This window comes from Ahaetulla prasina, chromosome 6, assembly GCF_028640845.1.
Source record: "Ahaetulla prasina isolate Xishuangbanna chromosome 6, ASM2864084v1, whole genome shotgun sequence".
NCBI classification, from domain to species: domain Eukaryota; kingdom Metazoa; phylum Chordata; class Lepidosauria; order Squamata; family Colubridae; genus Ahaetulla; species Ahaetulla prasina.
Window position 1 is genome coordinate 14,540,763 of NC_080544.1, and position 19,951 is coordinate 14,560,713.

General features: G+C 41.9%; 1 protein-coding gene across 4 annotated transcripts in view; it reads left to right on the forward strand.

Annotated features, from left to right (window-relative positions):
- The window catches only part of CSGALNACT2 (chondroitin sulfate N-acetylgalactosaminyltransferase 2), a 91,100-nt gene that overhangs the window by 43,759 nt on the left and 27,390 nt on the right, over positions 1–19,951 (forward strand). For 3 of the 4 annotated variants that reach the window (XM_058189070.1, XM_058189073.1, XM_058189071.1), the window contains exons 2-3: positions 405–1,624; positions 16,600–16,816. In XM_058189070.1, coding sequence (XP_058045053.1) covers positions 970–1,624; positions 16,600–16,816 — 872 coding nt within the window. In that variant the 5' untranslated portion in view covers positions 405–969. The remainder of the gene's footprint in view (positions 1–404; positions 1,625–16,599; positions 16,817–19,951) is intronic. The other variant, XM_058189072.1, reaches the window with a different exon arrangement.

Genomic DNA, 19,951 nt, shown 5'->3' on the forward strand with positions numbered 1-19,951 from the left:
GAAGCTACTCTAATGAAACTTTTCGATATTCTAAAATTCTTGCTTTTAAAAGTTCTTTTGAATTGATAATAATGAATTTGCTGACTTTTGTTTTCTTTCCAGATTTTTTTTTTAGCAAATTAAAAAAAAATGCTTCTTGGAGAAGTCAAAATGGAATGAGTTTTGACAGACCAGTTATTGTTTTTTTAAAAATCTGTTCCCTAAGAAGGAGCTTGTAGATGAGTAAAGTAGAAAATAGGTCAGCGTTGCCATTTTCCCCTATTGTAGCCTAGCCATAAATTTATATGCAATTCATTACATTTAGATTTTTAGGATATTAGGCATTGCTTTTATGTGCTTTCCATCTGTCTGGTTGCTTTGTAGTTCTAACCAAGTATTTTTTCCTCCCCCCGATTTAATATCAGGCTTTTCCTGTATTTTGCTGACTCAGATCCTGGGTTTCCAAGAAGAAGAAAGGAGAAGGACAAATGTTGGATGAAAATACCATGCTGACTCTCTGGTATTGCTGAAATACTAACTTCTGGTTTTTGGCAGTGCGTCCTCCATGGAGAAGCTCAAACCTACTCCAGGGCCAGTAAGAACGTCGGTATTTCCAGAGGGTTTCTCCTTTATTTTTTCATACAAGTTGATCGATAAACTTAAGGGTATTACGGTGGAAAACGAAAAGCAGGCGACTTTCTTGTAACAACAAGCTTTCCCTATTGCTGCAAACAGCGCTTATTTAACGAGAGACGCGTCAGCCAATTGGATGGCAGCTGCTGGCAGGAATGGAAGGCAGCCTCATTCGGGGATTTAAGCTCAGTTTGGAGATGAACAAGAAGACTGTTGAAATGGTCTCCTTCCACGAGTGGCTGTAACAGTGGAGAGTCCTCTGGATTTGTCTCCAAAACGATGGCTCCTTTCAGGTGGCAAGGAATGACCTGCAAAGATCAGCTTTGTGATTCGGAATAGGACCATAGTGCTCTAAGAATGCCCAGGAGAGGATTCATATTTCAAGCCAGAACGCGATGGCTTTTTGTCGGCCTGGCTTTGCTGCTGAGTCTGTTACTGATCATGTATCTCCTGGAGTGTGCCCCACCAACCGAAAGCAACCGATCGCTTCCTGGCCTCGGAGGGGATCATTTCGGTAAGGAGCATTACCAAGCCCTTCTTCAAGAGCAGGAAGAACATTACCAAGACAGGGCCGCCAGCCTGAAGCGTCAGATTGCCCAGCTGAAGCTGGAACTTCAAGAGATGAGCGAGAAATTGAAGCTGTTGCAGGATAAGAAAAACCCCAAAGTCCAAAGCATGGGCTCTCCGGGCATCAAGGAACAAACTTCCAACGACCTCTTAGAATACCTGCATTCTCAAATAGACAAGGCCGAAGTGAGCATCGGCGCCAAGCTACCCAGTGAATACGCCGTGATCCCTTTTGAGAGTTTTACTCCCATGAAGGTATACCAGTTGGAGATGGGACTCACCCGTCACCCGGAGGAGAAGCCCGTCCGAAAAGATAAGCGGGATGAGTTAGTGGAAGTGATTGAGGCTGGCCTAGAGGTGATCAATAATCCCGACGAAGAAGGTCAAGAGGAAGAAGACGGAATCGGGGAGCGGCAGCTTTACAGCGAAAGTGATTTTGTAGAAGGTATGTTTCCATCTACCTATTTTGACCCAGATCCCCAAACACGACAAACCCTCTGTAGTTGAAGCAAAAGGATTCCTTTAGTGGGAGCCCCAGCAGCCCTGGCAAAAAGTCTCTCTCTTACAGCAGGCTAACAAGTCCGTCTGGCAGGGAGATGAATAGTTGTCTGCTACATCTATTCCTTTCTGCCTCCTGCCTTTTATCCCCAGAGCTAGGGTGGAGCTTCGCTGGCAGTGCTGGCTCTTCCATCCCAAGGACCGTCCCATAGATTTCCACTGCTCTCCTCTCCTCTGCCTTCTGCGCATCCGTGCATCAGGCACTGGACCCAGCCCCACAAATCTTGCTGACTCATTCCCTGCCTTATACCCTTGTGGCAGCTATTTCCCTGGCATTTTCACAGTTATGACCTTTCCATCATCCCCTGGTCGTGTGTTTGAAGTTCAGATGCTTGGCAACTGACTCACATTTACAACGGTTACAATGTCCCAGGACCGTAAGATCCCCTTTTGTAACCTTCTGGCAACCAAAGTCACTCATTGAACAAATGCATGATTCGCTTAATGAAGGTGGCAAGGAGAGGCCTAAAATGGGGCAAAACTCATGTGACTCCCATCCCTCCTCCTCATCTGATTCGGCTGCTGGAGGGGCCAGCGGCTGACAGGCCACAACACTAGCCTTGGAAACAAGAGTTTGCAGGAAGGCATTCTGCACCGATCACGTACAGGTAGTTTTTGACTTACGACCACAATCGGGCCCCAAATTTCCATTGCTAAGTGAGACCGAGGTTAAGTGAGTTTTCTTCCCCATGTTTCAACCTTTCTTGTTAAGTGACTCACGGAAGTTGTTAAGTGAATTTGGCTTCCCTGTTGACTTTGTTTATCAGAAGGTTGCCAAAGGAGATCAACGCAGTGCTGAAGTCCAATTTTTTTTACTACCGGTTCTGTGAGTATGGCTTGGTGGACGTGATGTGGCTTGGTGGACGTGGCTTGGTGGGCGTGGCAGGGGAAGGATACTGCAAAATCTCCATTCCCATCCCTCTCCAGGGGGAAGGATATTGAAAAAATCTCCATTCCCACCCCATTCTGGGGCCAGCCAGAGGTGGTATTTGCCGGTTCTCTGAACTATTCAAAATTTGTAACTCGAGGACTGCCTGTGTGACAGATTACGAAACAATAGACGGAGCCGTTTACTTGCTTGAAAATAGTTTGATTATGATCAAATGCTAAAAATGTTTCAACAGGTGTTGGGGCCACCCTGAGAAACGAGGTGATATAGCAGGTGTGTTCATAAGCTTTGTGTTGAGAATAGGCATATTTAAAGAGTGTGTTCTGCTTTAGTGTATCCAGCTTCTAACATATGTGATAATGGCAGAATTAACGACAGCTTGATGATGGATACTGTTTTCAGCCAATCCTTAATCCTTAAAATCTCAGGGTCTCTTAAAGACTAAGCCAGCTTCAGATATAGTTATTTTTAGGGCTTTCCTTCTTAATAATTCGAGTCATCACTTATAATCTTTCCTCCATCTTAGAGAGTTGGAGGAGTTATTGGGGACCATGCATAACCAACTCCCCCAAAGCATGAGATTGGGTAGCAATGTTTTTAAAAATCGTTTTTTTTTTAAATATTAAAACTATAGGACATTGAGGTCTACCTGAAAAAAAGTAACAATACTCCCTGTTTCATACATCTTCTTTGGGGAGGGCGGGAATCTCTGAGCTTGATTTATCCCGATGTTCATCATCGGCAAAGCACTGATGATGTGACCTAGTTTGGTAATGAAATGTCTGCAAGAAACCAACCAAGTTTAGAGAGCACTGCGGACTCCACATTTCAACCTCAAGCTTCTTCCATCTTGTGTTTTTTTTGAAAAGTTTTTTTATTTTTAAAACATACAAACATAAAAGCATCTTCCATTCAAATACAGTGTGTCAGTGGGTTACCGTTCTTTTGTGCAATTTCAACAATTACATATCATTAATTTATTTACTTTTATATTTTATCATCCAACATGTGTTCAAATATTTTAATCAATTGATCTTTAAATTAACTGTAATATTTTATTTTCTAATTTAATATAAGTTAGTCTGGATCGATGTTTTATCTTCTTACCCCATTTATTCCATCATCTTAAAATCATTATGTCATTCAATAATTTTAGCCTTGTTAAAAGCTCCAATCTTTTTTATCATATTTTCCCTTCTAACCATTGATAAAATAAATCCCATATCTTGTAATATTGCTTATCTTCTCTAATTTCAAACGTCAGTTTACTCATTTCTGCACGTTCCATTATTTTCTTAATAATTTCATCTTGCAATGGCAATTTCTCATTTTTCCAATTCTTTACAAATACAATCCTTTGTTGTTTTTAGTCGCGAAGTCATGTCCTACCCATCGCGACCCCATGGACAACGTTCCTCCAGGCCTTCCTGTCCTCTACCATCCTCTGGAGTCCATTTAAACTCATGCCTACTGCTTCAGTGACTCCATCCAGCCACCTCGTTCTCTGTCATCCCCTTCTTCTTTTGCCCTCAATCTTTCCCAGCATTAGGCTCTTCTCCAGTGAGTCCTTCTTTCTCATTAGGTGGCCAAAGTATTTCAGTTTCATCAATCCTAGCTGCTGTTATTTTCACAATCAAATATCTCAATTCTCTATTATAGGTTTCAGGTATAATCTCTTCTTCCATCTTGTTGTTGTTGTTGTTGGCCGTCTAATTTTTTTCTAAACTAGAAATCTACACCTTCATAGTTTGTGACTTACCTGCCATGCATGATTGTCTGCCAGGGGTGAAATGCTCTGGACTGGATTGCCCGATCCGGTAGTGATGGCGGCGGGTGGTTCGGAGAACCGGTAGCAAAAATCCCTGGCCACCCCCTCTGCCCATATCTACCCAATCGCCCGGTGGCCTGCTTGTCCACTTGCCACTTTTTTCTAGCTCATTTGCTTTTTTCCTACCCGAATGGTAGGAATAGGTTGTAAAAAATGTTTTTAAAAAGGAAAAAAAAAGGCTCTGATGATCACAATTGTCAGAGCCTTTTTTTTTACTTTTAAAAGCATTTTTTACAACCTATTCGGACGAATGGGTTGTAAAAAAATGCTTTTAAAAGTAAAAAAAAAGAGCATTCGCCACAGCTGATCACCCCCCCCACACACACACATACACACTCTTCTACTTACCCCATGTCTCCTTTTGCCATGCACTGCATGCACACATGCACCTCCCATTTGGTGCATGTGCACAATGCACATGTGCAGTGTGTGTTTGGCGTGCAGTGCGCATGCGCAGCCAGCAAACCGGTAGTGAACCGGTTCAGATTTCACCACTGTTGTCTGCCATAACTCTGTCTAAGATCTGAATGCCAAATGAACTATCAAATATTGAGTAGGTCACAACATGCGTGTCAGCTTTGGAAGCCATACTAGGCCGAAGGCTTCCACACACTGCCACTCTCTCCTGTGTGGGGAAGTAGGAGAAGGGGTGGTGGTACAAGGGACTATTAGACATAGTAACATTCTTCCTGCCGGTCAAGGTCAGGCTGAGCCCACATCTGGAGAAGGAGTGGCCGGAGTGATGTCTCGAGATGGGACGGTTGGAGATTGGAGCATGTGATCGGCAGAGTGGCCAAGGAGAGTGGGGATTTTGGAGTTTGTATTACTGAGGGAGAAACCCGGATCTCCAGATTCGGAGTTTATCCAGCTGTGCCAGTTTACCTATGCTAGTAAAAGAACTTTGAAAGATGTTTGCTTTGGAGTCTTTTCTGCAGGAGGGGTTTTCTGGAACGCTGACAACGTGGCTCATGGGTTATGCTTTATCGTTTCTGCCAGCAGGTCCATTAACTATCTATTATTGAATGGCAAAATCTTGCTCAATTTTTGCCATCTATTCTCAGAATCTTAAGCAAGGTGTGCTTTGAGCTGCAGGTCTTAAATATTTCTTACTGAGTCTACTTAATGATCCACACAGTTAGCTTTGGCAAAACGCACCAGTCTTCATTCCCTGATCTGCTGCTTCTCTTCTTCCAGTTCATTAGCTGGGTCCCGGACAATGATGCGTGTTAATAGCCAGTGAATTCTAATGCTTTTAATATTTTTAAGTTGCCTGAGACCCATGAATAAATGGGATTTTCTTTGCTTGCTCTGGCATTTTGAAGATAAGATAGACTATACCTTGAAAGAGAAGACAACTATTCAAGACCAATACTTAAGAGAGATGTGAAACAGCTGAACCAATTGGTTTTTCTGGTTTCTAAGAAGCTTATAGTGGTAATCCAAAACGACAACTCAGAATAGAGCTGGAAGGGACCTTGGAGGTCTTCTAGCCCAGCCCCCTGCTCAAGCAGGAGATCCTATACCCGTGATGGCGAACCTATGGCACGCGTGCCACAGGTGGCACACGAAGCCATATCAGTGGGCACGAGCTCAGCTCCTGCACACATGCGCGCACCAGCCAGCTGATTTTTGGGCCTTCTGGGCCCACTGGAAGTTGACAAAGAAGCCATTTTCGGCCTCTGGAAGGCCTCCAGTAGGGTGGGGAAGGCAGTTTTCACCCTCCCCAGGCTCCTAGAGAGGCTCTGGAGCCAGGTGAGAGGGAAAAATGGGCCTACCGGGCCATTGCATACCAGGAGCGGGGGGCGGGGGGGTTGATCATGAACATGCATGCCCACACCCCTAATTCTATGCACCCTGCGCATGCGACCCCCCACAACTCCCACCCGCTCCTGGCATGCGATGGCAAAAAGGTTAGCCATCACTTTCCCCTTACCATTTCAGACAAGTGGCTGTCCAGTCTCTTCTTAAAAACCTCCAGTGATGGAGCACCCACAACTTCTGGTGGCAAGCTGTTCCATTGGTTAATTCTCCTCACTGTTAGGAAGTTTCTTCTTAGTTCTAGGTTGCTTCTCTCCTTGATTATTTTCCATCCGTTGCTTCTAGTCCTGTCTTCAGGTGCTTTGGAGAATAATTTGACTCCCTCCTCTTTGTGGCAGCCCCTCAAATATTGGAAGACTACTATCATGCCCCCCTCCCCCTGTCCTCCTTTTCTCTAGACTAGCCAAAGCCAAATCCTGCAACTGTTCTTCATATATGTTTTAGTGTCCAGGCCATTAATCATCTTTTTTTTTTTTACATTTATATCCCGCCCTTCTCCGAAGACTCAGGGTGGCTTACACTATGTTAGCAATAGTTTCATTCTATTTGTATATTTATATACAAAGTCAACTTATTGCCCCCAACAATCTGGGTCCTCATTTTACCTACCTTATAAAGGATGGAAGACTGAGTCAACCTTGGGCCTGGTGGGACTTGAACCTGCAGTAATTGCAAGCAGCTGTGTTAATAACAGACTGTCTTACCAGTCTGAGCCACAGAGGCTCTAGTTGCTCTTCTTTGCACTTTTTTCCAAAGTCTCTCCCCCCCCCCGGCCCATGAACTGAAGAAGCTTCTCGGATGAGAAGTGAGACATTTTCAGAGACAAAAAGTATTTGGGGCAACCGGGACTGCGGATGATTGAGAATCTCCATAGACCTCTTGGTTCTAGCTATACTTAATTGCTAGATCTTCAGACAGCAGAACTGAGAAATTCTCTTCTGGGTCCCACTTTGGATTCCAAAGCAGACCCATAAAACATGATTTTTATTGGCTCGCTAAAAAATGTTTATGGTGGAGATTGCATTGGGACATTTCCAAGATGTGAGATCAGTTCCTCCGTGTCTCCATAGTAATAAATACCTGCTGGTTGTTCAAAATGCTGGTTGATATCCCACTTCTCTCTGAATACCTCCCTTCTGAATTACAACGTTTTCATGCGTGAGTTGCAATCTTGAATACCCATGACATACATGTCTGAGTTTGGCTTCCTAGTGTAATTTCCTATGGCAAAAAGCCTTAAACTGAAAACTAGATAAAAAAACAACCCAGATGTTTTCAGACTCTGGAAGTTACAGGTATCGTTGAATCATTCCGCAATATCGGACGTTAATACAATTGAACCAGTGGTGGGACTCAAATAATTTAACAACCGGTTCTCTGCCCTAATGATTTCTTCCAAACTGTTCAGCAGTTTACCAAACTGCTCAGAAAGTTAGCAACTGGTTCTCCCGAAGTGGTGCGAACTGAATGTGTCCAGAAATATTTCACAAGAAGAGTCCTCCACTCCTCTGATCTCAACAAAATACCTTATGCCACCAGAATTGAAATTCTGGGCTTAGAAGATTTAGAACTATGCCGCCTTCGGTCTGACGTGAGCGTAGCTCATAAAATTATCTGCCACAATCTCCTACCTGTCAATGACTACTTCAGCTTCAACCACAACAATACACGAGCACACAATAGATACAAACTTAAGGTAAACCGCACGAAACTCGATTGCAGAAAATGCGACTTCAGCAACTGAGTGGTCAGTGCCTGGAATGAACTACCTGACTCTGTAGTTTCTTCCACAAATCTCCAAAACTTTAACCTAAGACTGTCTACTGTAGACTTCACCCCATTCCTAAGAGGTCTGTAAGGGGCCAGCGTGCCTACCGTCCCTCTCTAATATTCCCTTTAATTGTAGTCATTTTACGTATTCAATTCACACTTATACTTATATATATATTATCTAATACGTACTCAACAAATAAATAAATAAAATCCTTACAGGGGGTAAAAAATTCAGACAGTAAATTTGTAAAGCTTTACCACTTCCTTTTGCAAACCCCAAAGCTTCCTTACTTTGTCAGTTTTTTAGTTCAGTGAAGAAAAACTAGGCACCGTTTAAAACCATTTTGGTCTGCTTATTTGAGATCGTTTGTGGGTCCACCGGTACTTGCGTCTTCTCCATTTTTTAGATTTCAACAGAATGAGACGTTTGGCATTTTGTAATTTAGTTGAAGCACCACTGGACTTTTTTTCAGGGAAACGGGAAATTCCCCCTTCTTGCTTACAGTTCGCTACCAGGTTAGATGTTCCCCACAAAGTAACTATTTTTGACCAATCTGCTGTGTATTTTAATGCCAATTCCAACAATGTAAAACTTTAGGAACAGTGTAAAGGTTCCCCCCATACAGATGTGCTAGTCGTTCCCGACTCTAGGGGACGGTGCTCATCTCCGTTTCAAAGTCGAAGAGGCAGCGCTGTCCGAAGACGTCTCCGTGGTCATGTGGCCGGCATGACTCAACGCCAAAGACACACGTGTTACCTCCCACCAAAGGTGGTCCCTATTTTTCTACTTGCATTTTTTACCTGCTTTCGAAACTGCTAGGTTGGCAGAAGCTGGGACAAGTCACTCCGTTACGCAGCACTAGGGATTTGAACCACTGAACTGCCGATCTTTCGATTGACAAGCTCAGCGTCTTAGCCACTGAGCTACCACATCCCTTAGGAACAGTGTACATCGTGCTAAAAAAAATAATAATCCAATAACCCCAAGCAAAGGTTGGCTTCAGGTATTCAACCGTTCCAAGGATTTGAGTGGCTTTAAAATCATTGCTTAAATGATGCTCTGAAGCTTTACTGTAACATGTTAGTTTAGTTTACTTTATTTATTTATTTATTTTTCATATTTTTATACTGCCCTTCTCCGAGGACTAAGGGCGGTGTACAGCATAAATAAAACATAGATATCGAAAAATTTTAAAATACAGTATTCAGTTAAAATCTAATTCAATAAGCTGCATGTTAAAATTACTGAATAAAAGTTAATAAATAAATTAAACCCCTTAAAAACCCACTAAAAACCCTCAATATTAAAATTAATCATTAGGCCAGCCCCGCTTGATGAAAGAAAAAGGTTTTGAGCTCGCGCTTAAAGGTCCGAAGATCTTGTACAATGAAATTAAATGCCAGCTTCAGTGTACATTATAACTGTAAAAATAAAACACAAACACACATCCTTCACATTCTATACAATTGAATTGAAAACCCCTGATATTGCATTAATATTACCCTATACAGAGTAGAATTCAATATAGTTACTGCCCTGGGATGGAAGCTGTTTTTCAGCTTTGTCCTTGTTTTTATTCTCCTGTACCGTCTGCAAGATGGTAATAGTTCAAACAAAACAAAACAAAACAGGGTGCCTAGGATGAGATGGATCTTTAAGAATGTTTTGAACTTTCTTAAGGCAGTGAGAGCTATAAAGCTCTTCCAAAGTGGGGAGAAATATGTAATTGGAGGAGATAAACTCCTACATTGCTAGTGGAGGTTGAATTTTAAATTCTGTCTGCTTGGACTATGGGCATTGTAAGTAGGTAAGTAGGAATACTGGGGATAAGAGAGAGCCCATGTGTCATTCAGAAGAATATAGCAAGGTTCAAGACCGGTAAAAGTTTGGTCTTAATGGAGTAGGATTCCAATTTTTTTTTATTTATTTGTATCCCACCTTTATTGTTTGTACAAATAACTCAAGGCAAGCCAATATATCCAACATACCTTCCTCCTCCTATTTTTTCCCCACAACAACCCTGTGAAGTGGTTTGGGCTGAGAGAGAGAGGGACTGGCCCAAAGTCACCTAGCTGGCTTTCATGGCTAAGGCAGGACTAGAATTCACAGTCTCCTAGTTTCTAATCTAGTGCTTTAATCACTAGAGTAAGCTACTGGTTTCTTTCTTTCTTTCTTTCTTTCTTTCTTTCTTTCTTTCTTTCTTTCTTTCTTTCTTTCTTTCTTTCTTTCTTTCTTTCTTTCTTTCTTTCTTTCTTTCTTTCTTCCTTCCTTCCTTCCTTCCTTCCTTCCTTCCTTCCTTCCTTCCTTCTTCCTTCCTTTGTTCCTTCTCTCTCTCTCCCTCTTTCCCTTCCTCCCTTCCTTGTTTCCTTGCTCCCTCTCTCCTTCCTTGCTTCCTTTCTCCCTCTCTCCTTCTCTCCCTCCCTCCCTCCTTTGCTTCCTTTCTCCTCTCCTTCCTTGCTTCCTTTCTCCCTCTCTCCTTCTCTCCCTCCCTCCCTCCTTTGCTTCCTTTTTCCCTCTCTCCCTTCCTTCCTCCTTTCCTCCCTTCCTTTCTCCCTCTCTCCTTCTCTCTATCCCTCTCTCTGTCAATAACAAACAAAACCAATATGGATCCTCCACTCCTCCAACCCTCATCCTAAATACTCAGTTCATAAATAGGTGCTTGGGGGGAAAAGAAATTTTGGGAAATGTACTAGATTTGCCAAAGCACTAAAGATATTTGAATGCCTCATTCCTCTTAAGAAATTAAATGATATTAGGACTTTGGTGAGCTTGGCCATGTCCCCAAAAGTCAGAAAATCTTAACCCTTTGGAGAAAGAGTGATTCTCTCCTTAAATTTGGGTGGTGTTTTTTTTTTTAAAAAAAACCACACACACATCTGCTGTTTTATCCTGTATCCTAACTAATGCTTTTGAAGGCTTACTGAATAGAATAACACAAAAGGGGGAAAAAACATTTGTTAAAACCTGAAGGTTACAAAGAAGGAACAGAAGAAGAATTTGATAAGCAGCGAAAGGACATGATATGTCTCCCTACTGTAGCCAAAATTGATTCAAGTTTTTGCTTACTCTATGTGCAAGATAACAAATCTCATAATTCTGATTTAGGGTGCCCAGTTGACAGGAAGTTTTACATGCCAGGATTAAAGTCAGATACACCCTGCATTGGGAATTATGCAGCCACTTGGGTCTCTCTCTCTCTCTCTCTGTGTGTGTTTTTCTCTTCTTAAAAATAAAACATCTGGAACAAAATCAGTAGAAATCCCCACAAACCTGTAATGAAGCTAATGGGATTTTAAAAAAGAAACTTTAACCTTTGCTTCCCCTTGTGCGTTGAAGTTAGGTATCCCATCTTCTCATGTCTTGAGTATTGCTTTAATTATTCGAATTTCATCCATTGTTTTCAATAGTAATTGATCAATAGTAATATCAATAGTAATTGATATTGGTATGTGAAAGGGCCGGTTTAGCTCTGCCTGGTAAGGCCTGTTATTAAGAACACAAAGCCTGCAATTACTGCAGGTTCGAGCCCGGCCCAAGGTTGACTCAGCCTTCCATCCTTTATAAGGTAGGTAAAATGAGGACCCAGATTGTTGGGGGGGCAATAAGTTGACTTTGTAAATATATACAAATAGAATGAGACTATTGCCCTATACATTGTAAGCCGCCCTGAGTCTTCGGAGAAGGGCGGGGTATAAATGTAAACAAAAAAAAAAAAAAAAAAAAAAAAAGAACCTTTCATAAAATTCTTCCTTGAAACTTTTGCCCTCAAACTGCATACGATTCTTTTACTGTGGAATTCTATGCCGCCTTTGTGATGGCGATTAAATTTAAATTCTTGAACCTGGGGGGAGGGGGGGAACCCTCAACTTATCTGAAAGCCAATTGAAGTTCATTGCCAGTCTTAAATTCATTCTGGCTCCAATTGTCCATTGTTTCGTCTTACTCATTTTCCCTTTTTGTTCAGAAACCACATCATAAACTACATCTTTTAAAAACCGCACAGAATGCATTGCATTCCTGTCTAGGCTGGAGGTTAAATTTGATCTCCACATTGTATTTACTTAGGGTAAAACCTCCACAGTGTGCATGAGTGATGGGTGTTTATGTTATAAATATATATACTGGGTATGTCTAGTTTAATGAAAAAAAGGATTAGGGGAGACATGATAGCAATGTTCCAATATCTCAGAGGTTGCCACAAAAAGAGGGAGTCAAGCTATTCTCCAAAGCACCTGAGGGCAGGACAAGAAGCAATGAGTGGAAAGAAATCAAGGAGAGAAGCAACTTAGAATTAAGGAGAAACTTCCTGACAGTTAGAACTATTTATCACTGGAACAACTTGCCTCCAGAAGTTGTGAATGCTCCAACACTGGAAGTTTTAAAGAAGAGATTAGACAACCTGTCTGAAGTGGTGTAGGGTTTCCTGCCTAGGCAGGGGGTTGGACTAGAAGACCTCCAAGGTCCCTTCCAACTCTGTTATTCTAAATACTTCTAAACATATAATTCAGCATAGTTTCTTTTAAGCTCCATGCCCTCCCCAGCCCAACATCTAACATAGACTTTTACCAATTATCCTGCAGCCCATGCTTCCTTGCACTTAATAGAATATCTAAAATTTTGTCCATGGGGAACTCTGGGAATTGAAGTTTCGTCCATGCCAATCTCTGGGAATTGAAGTTCACAACACCTGAAAGCTCCCAAGTTTGAAAAAAACATTTTAAGTTAAATGATGGCAATTGCATCTTTCTCAAACTGGTACTGGAGACCAACCTTCCAGCTAAATCTGGGGTCCTCAACCTACTGGGCCACGGGCTAATCACCACTGGGCCACATGAGGGCCCAGCCGATGTGCGCACATACGAGCGTTGTTGCGGCCTTAATCGCTTGCCCCTCCCACCAAATCATCCCCCGTTTGCCCCCTCCCTCTGCTCTGGGCTGCCTACCCAGAATTGTTGGGGTTAACTCTGAGCTAAATCTACGTTCCGACCTGTGCTTAGTTCATAAGATTATTTACCAAAACGTTCTACCTGTAAATGAGTACTTTAATTTCAACCATAGTAACACAAGGGCCATCAATAGATTTAAACTCAATGTAATTCGCTCTAATCTTACGTTGTAGGAAATATGACTTCTGCATTAGAGTAGTAAATGTCTGGAACACTCCACCTGATCCTGTTGTTAGTCTGTCTAATCCCCATACCAGGGGTGAAATCCAGCAGGTTCTAACAGGTTCTGGAGAACCAATAGCAGAAATTTTGAGTAGTTCAGAGAACCAACAAATACTACCTCTGGCTAGCCCCAGAGAGGGGTGGGAATGGAGATTTTGCAACATCCTTTCCCCAGGAGGGGAGGGAATGGAGATTTTTCAGTATCCTTCCTCTGGAGTGGGTTGGGAATGGAGATTTTGCAATATCCTTCCCCTGCCACACCCACCAAGCCACACCCCCAGAACCGGTAGGGAAAAATTTTGGATTTCACCCCTGCCCCGTACCTTTTACCTTACATTGTCTACCATGGGACTTTCATGTTTTTTAAGAGGTCCCTAAGGGGGCATGCATAAGCGCACCAGTGTGCCTACCGTCCCTGCCCTACTGCTCCCAATTATGTAATCATTCTGTGTGTATTATGGCTATGTTTTGCCTATTTATATCCTCTTGTTTTTGTGCCTATTTTTTTTCATGTGTCTATGTCTATACTGATACTTGTTTCCTTGTACTTTTTTTTTTTTTAATTTGCATTTATATCCCACCCTTCTCCGAAGACTCAGGGCGGCTTACACTATGTCAAGCAATAGTCTTCATCCATTTGTATATTATATACAAAGTCAACTTATTGCCCCCAACAGTCTGGGTCCTCATTTTACCTACCTTATAAAGGATGGAAGGCTGAGTCAACCTTGGGCCTGGTGGGACTTGAACCTGCAGTAATTGCAAGCAGCTGCTATTAATAACAGACTGTTTTAGCAGTCTGAGCCACCAGAGGCCCACTTGTTGACAAATCAGTAAATCAATAAATCAATAAATCATACGTGACTTGCTAGCTGCTGCTTTTTCTTTTTTAAAAAAATGTTTGCTAATATAGATGATGCAGTGGTAATCATAGAATTATATTATTATTATTTATTTAATTTATATACCGCTCTTCTCCTGAAGGACTCAGGGCGGTTTACAGCCAGGGTAAAAACACAACTCAAAAAAGTTAAAAAACATTTAAAAACTACTTAAAATTAAAGACTGAAGGAAATATAAGACTATAATAAAACCCCAATAACAAACTTCATTAAGCCAACCCTGCACGATGAAATAGAAAGGTCTTTAGCTTGCGGCGAAAGGTCCGGAGATCAGGAAGTTGACGTATCCTCGGAGGCAGCTCATTCCAGAGGGCAGGAGCCCCCACAGAGAAGGCTCTCCCCCTGGGGGCCGCCAGTCTACATTGTTTGACCGACGTTACCCCAAGGAGACCCTCTCTATGAGAGCGCACGGGTCGATGGGAGGCTATTGGTAGCAGCAGGCGGTCTCGTAGATAACCCGGTCCTATAATCTGGTTTGCAGAAATGTTGCTTTCGGTGAAGGAATGAATGTGCAACTTAAGACAGGCTGACTCAAGCCATCCCCGTTTCTCTAAAAATCGCCCAAATCATTCCATAAATTACCTAATGAAAAAATGTGCCAGATGATCTCATTCTGAGCTTTCCTTCCTGGGCTGTATTTTTGCATACCAGAATTTACAGCGGGAGACTCATGTTTTCTGGAAATGGGGGAAAAAACACCATTTCTCTTAATACTGATGTTGCAAGAGTTTTATGAGCTGCTCTGTAGAATCATATCTCAATTGGCTTTGGCTGGTAGCAAGATTTGACCAGAAATGTGGCCCAGTTGGGTAAAGACCTTAAAACAGTTGAAATCTTTGTATGTATGAATGACATATTTCTTTTGGTTTCATTTGCATTTCTTGTTTAATGTTTTAAGCCAGTTTTTAAAATATGGACCTGTCTGGATTCTAAGCCAAGAATTTATTTATAAATTCTGGGTTTAATGTATGAATGATAGGTCACGCTAAGTTGCAAATGTTTAAAACCATGGTTGGTTGGCTACTTGTTGAGTGGGTTCATGCATATTTATTTATTTATTTATTATTTGCATTTCTATACCGCCCTTCTCCAAAGACTCAGGGCGGTTTACAGCCAAGATAAAACACATATACAAAAGTTAAAACACAATATTTCAATTAAAAATCTGATTCAACTGGCCTAAAATTAAAATAACGAGTAAAACTATAAAACCAAACCATCAATAAAACCACCCATTAAAATTACCATTAGGCCAGCCCTGCTAATATGAATTTTAAAAAAAGATAAATAGTATTTAGTGCAATATAAAAAATGCAAATAATTTTTCTGCTGACCACCAAAATTTTTTCGTGGACCACTAGAGGTCCACGGACCACTGGTTGGTGACCACTGATCTAATCCAACCCCCTGCTCACGCAGGGGACCTGTACTAGGGATTCGAACCGCCGAACTGCCAACCTTTCTGATCGACAAGCTCAGTGTCTTAGCCACTGAGTATAGAGAGAGCTCGGCTTACAATGACAATTGAGGTGAACATTTCCATTGCCAAGTAAGACCGTTGTTAAGTGAGTTTTGCCCCATTTTACGACCTCTCTTGCCAGAGTGGTTAAGTGAATTGTTGCAGTTGTGAAGTTAGTCACTGGTTGCTAAGGGAATCTGGCTTTCCCGCTGACTTTGCTTATCAGAAGTTTGCAAAAGGGAAAATCACGTGACCCTGGGTATATTGCAACCGTCGTAAACGTGAGCCAGTTGCCAAGAGCACAAATTGGACCATGGGGATTTTGCAATGGTCATAAATGGGAAAAACGGTCATAGATCACTTTTTCACTGCCGTTGTAACTCTCAGTCACTAAACAAATAGCCATAGCACTTAGACTTATATACCGCTTTACAGTGCTTTACAGCCCTCTCTACAGAGTCAGCCAATTTCTCCCCAACAATCTGGGTCCTCATTTTACCCATCTTGGAAGGATGGAAGGCTGAGTCAACCTTGAACCTGATGAGGGAGGGAGGGAGGGAGGGAGGGAGGGAGATAGATAGATAGATAGATAGATAGATAGATAGATAGATAGATAGATAGATAGATAGATAGATAGATAGCAATAACAATAGCAATAGCACTTAGACTTATATACCGCATTACAGTGCTTTACAGCCCTGTCTAAATGGTTTACAGAGTCAGCATAATTGCCCCCAACAATTTGGCTCCTCATTTATCCACCTTGGAAGGCTGAGTCAATCTTGAGCCTGGTGAGATTTGAACTGCCAAATTGCAGACAGCTGGCAGTCAGCAGAAGTAGTCTGCAGTACTGCACTCTAACCACTGCGCCACCACAAATGGTTGTCAGTCGGGGATTAAATGTAGTACTGAGTCAAAGACAAATTTCCTTAGGACGTACACCAGGATGTGTTTCCCAGCCTTTTCTTGCTGCCTGTAAAAATCTAATGACTGAATTGATCCCGTCTTTTACATTTTCTGCAAGGTTATTACCGCACGGAGAGAGACAAAGGCTCCCAGTATGAATTATTCTACAAGAAAGCAGATGAAATGGAATACAGGCACGTTTCGCTATTTCGTCCATTTGGTCCTCTCATGAAAGTGAAGACAGAGACTGTGGACATCTCCCGGTCGATGATCAATATCATAGTTCCTCTAGCAGGAAGGACAGAAGTTTTTGCACAATTCATGCAAAATTTCAGGTAAGTACATAGGCGATAAGATAAGATAACCTTTATTGTCATGTTTTCTTTTACTCTGAGCACACATTAAAAATCAAATCCTGTTGTCTGCTCTCCAAAGAAATTATATATCTACCCATACAAAAACATAGCATACATATACATATGCTATATACATACACACACAGACACACACACACAGACACACCCTTACACCGAGAGAGAGAGAGAGAGATAGAGAGAGGGGGAGAGAGAGAGAGAGATACCTAGATAGATACATAGATACATAGATAGATACAGAGGTGGGATTCAGCTGGTTCTGTCCAATTCAGGTGAACCGGTAGTGGCTACTGTGAGAGGCTCTGCCCACCCACCCGGATGTAATGCACGAGCAAAGAGCATGCACGAAAAGTCGTGCACATGCGCATGCACACTCATATTTGCGAACTGGTAGGGAAGGTAAGTGAATCCCATCTATGGATGGATGGATGGATGGATAGATGAATAGATACAAAGATGCATAGATACATAGATAGATACAGAGGTGGGATTCAGCTGGTTCTGTCTGATTCGGGCGAACCGGTAGTGGTTACTGTGAGAGGCTCCGCCCACCTGCCCAGATGTAATGCACAAGCAAAGAGCATGCATGGAAGGTCATGCTTATGCACGCTCATATTTGCGAACTGGTAGGGAAGGTAAGTGAATCCCATCTATGGATGGATGGATGGATGGATGGATGGATAGATACACATACTTATATACACACACACACATGCATATAAATCACAGTCCATTTTGAATTCATAGCGGAAAGAGGAAACTTCAGAGTTTACAAGGTTGATACTATGTACAGTGGGAGCTTATGCACCAAAGACAAATTCCTTGTGCGCCCAATCCACACTTGGCCAATCAAGAATTCTATTCTGTTCTATTCTACTGTACTCTATTCTATATGGAACAAAACTGCCTGAATCTGGATGTTCTGCCCGCCCTCCCTGGGAGGTAACAAGGAAAACAGGTCATGAAGACGACGTATACCATCCCTGATGATATTACTGACCCTACTTAAGTATCACTTATATGCCGTGTCCTGGATAGAAGGGAGTGAACTGCCAGTAATCTTTTCTGCTGTCCTCACCACTCTCTCCACCTCCTTCCTGTCCGAAGGACTAATGCTTCCAAACCGGACACTAATGCCATAGGACATCTAAAAGCTATCCACAGAAGAGGTTTTTTTTAAAAAAAGCGAGAAAAATAAACGTTTTTTCAGCTTCAGATATATAGGCCAGTGGTGAAATCTGAACCGGTTTACTACCGGTTCGCTGGCTGCACATGTGCGCTGAGCGCGCGTGTGCACAGTGCACACCAAAAGGAGGCATGGGGTAAGTAGAACAGTGTGTGTGGTGGGGCTGATCAGCTGTGTCGCATGATCTTTTTTTTTACTTTTAAAAGCATTTTTTTACAACCTATTCAACCGAATAGGTTGTAAAAAGTGCTTTTAAAAGGTAAAAAAAGGCTCTGAAGATCACAGCTGAGCTGCCTGATCATTAGAGCCTTTTTTTTTTAACCTTTTAAAAGCATTTTTTAAAAGAAGCGACAAGTGGGCAATTGGGTGGTTGGGGGACGAGGGGGGCAAGGTTTTTTGCTACCGGTTCTCTGAACCACCTGCCACCATCGCTACTGGATCGGGTGATCTGGTCCAAATCAGGAGCATTTCACCCCTGATATAGCCTTTAATTGAAGAAAGCAGAATAGTAGTACAGGTAACATGTTTTCCCCAAAATAAGACCTAAGCAGAAAATGAGCCCCGGCACGATTTTTTTTAGGATTTAAGCCTTACCCCAAAAATAAGCCCCAGTTAAGGTCATCAGCCAGACAGATGCATTTTAGTACCCTATTTCCCCAAAAATAAGACCTAACTGGTAAATAAGCCCTAATGCGTCTTTTGGAGTGAAAATTAATATAAGACCCAGTCTTATTTTTGCGGAAATATGGTAGTCTTCAATTTACAACTGGTTCCTTTGCGGCCATTCTAAACTCCGAAGGCCACCCCTCCCCCTGTAGTCAAATGATTGCATTTTGGGTGCTTAGCAACCAGTCCACAATTATGGCCATTTTACAGTATCACGTGACCACGGTTTCTGACAGTTTTTTCCCCCAGAAAAATCAAAATTTTCTAGTACACCAATCACGGGCAATGTGTTCGTTTAGCAACCGTGGCATTCACTTTACCGCTAGGAAAAAGGTTGTTAAATCAGACAAGGTGACTCGCTTAATGGCTGCCACAATTTAAAACTATATTTCCCAGCTCAATGATAGTTGTTAAATCGAGGTTAATCTGTATTGTGATAGATTGGGGAGACAGATTTCCCCCAAGAAATCAGCATTGATAGAGGCAGCACAAATTGTGTTTTTGTATTTAGTAATTCTGAATGCAAAAATGCTTGGTTGAGAATTGACCTTTGTTAATCTACACCATCAATAGACCCTGGATGCTGTCATTTGCTAGGGGAATAGATTAGATCTTGTTTCAGTTTTATGGGAAACGAGATTCTGATGAAAACCAAAGGAAATGCTTTCAACGAACGACGTAACTACATAAAGTGAACAAAAGCAGAATTTAAATATGAATGCTAAATGCTAAAACCCTCAAAAGCATAACTGAGTCTATTTTAAAACTATGGCATACTAACATATGGAGTGAATTAGCAATTAGAAAGAATCTTGCATGTTATATTATCGAGATCCTAAAATCCTGAATTAATACACCACTGGTCTGTTGCTAAAACTATCCTGTGCACCATGCGGGCATCACCTACTTGAAAGTTTCAGAATAACAATATAAAATCCACAAACGAATCTTTGACTAAGTGGCTAAGATACTGAGCTTGTCGATCAGAAAGGTCGGCATTTCGGCGGTTTGAATCCCTAGTACAGATTTCTGCATGAGCAGAGGGTTGGATTAGATGACCTCCAAGATCCCGTCCAACTCTATTACTGGTATATGTCTCCGTGGAACAAACCTGTGGGTTTCTTACAATACCAGGCAGTCTTTTGCTGATTGGCTTTGGATTTCAAATCTGTTTTTTTTTTTGCAAGTAAATACCTTACATGGAAATCCTCCAGAGCAGCCGAATTGCCTTAAATTGCACATAA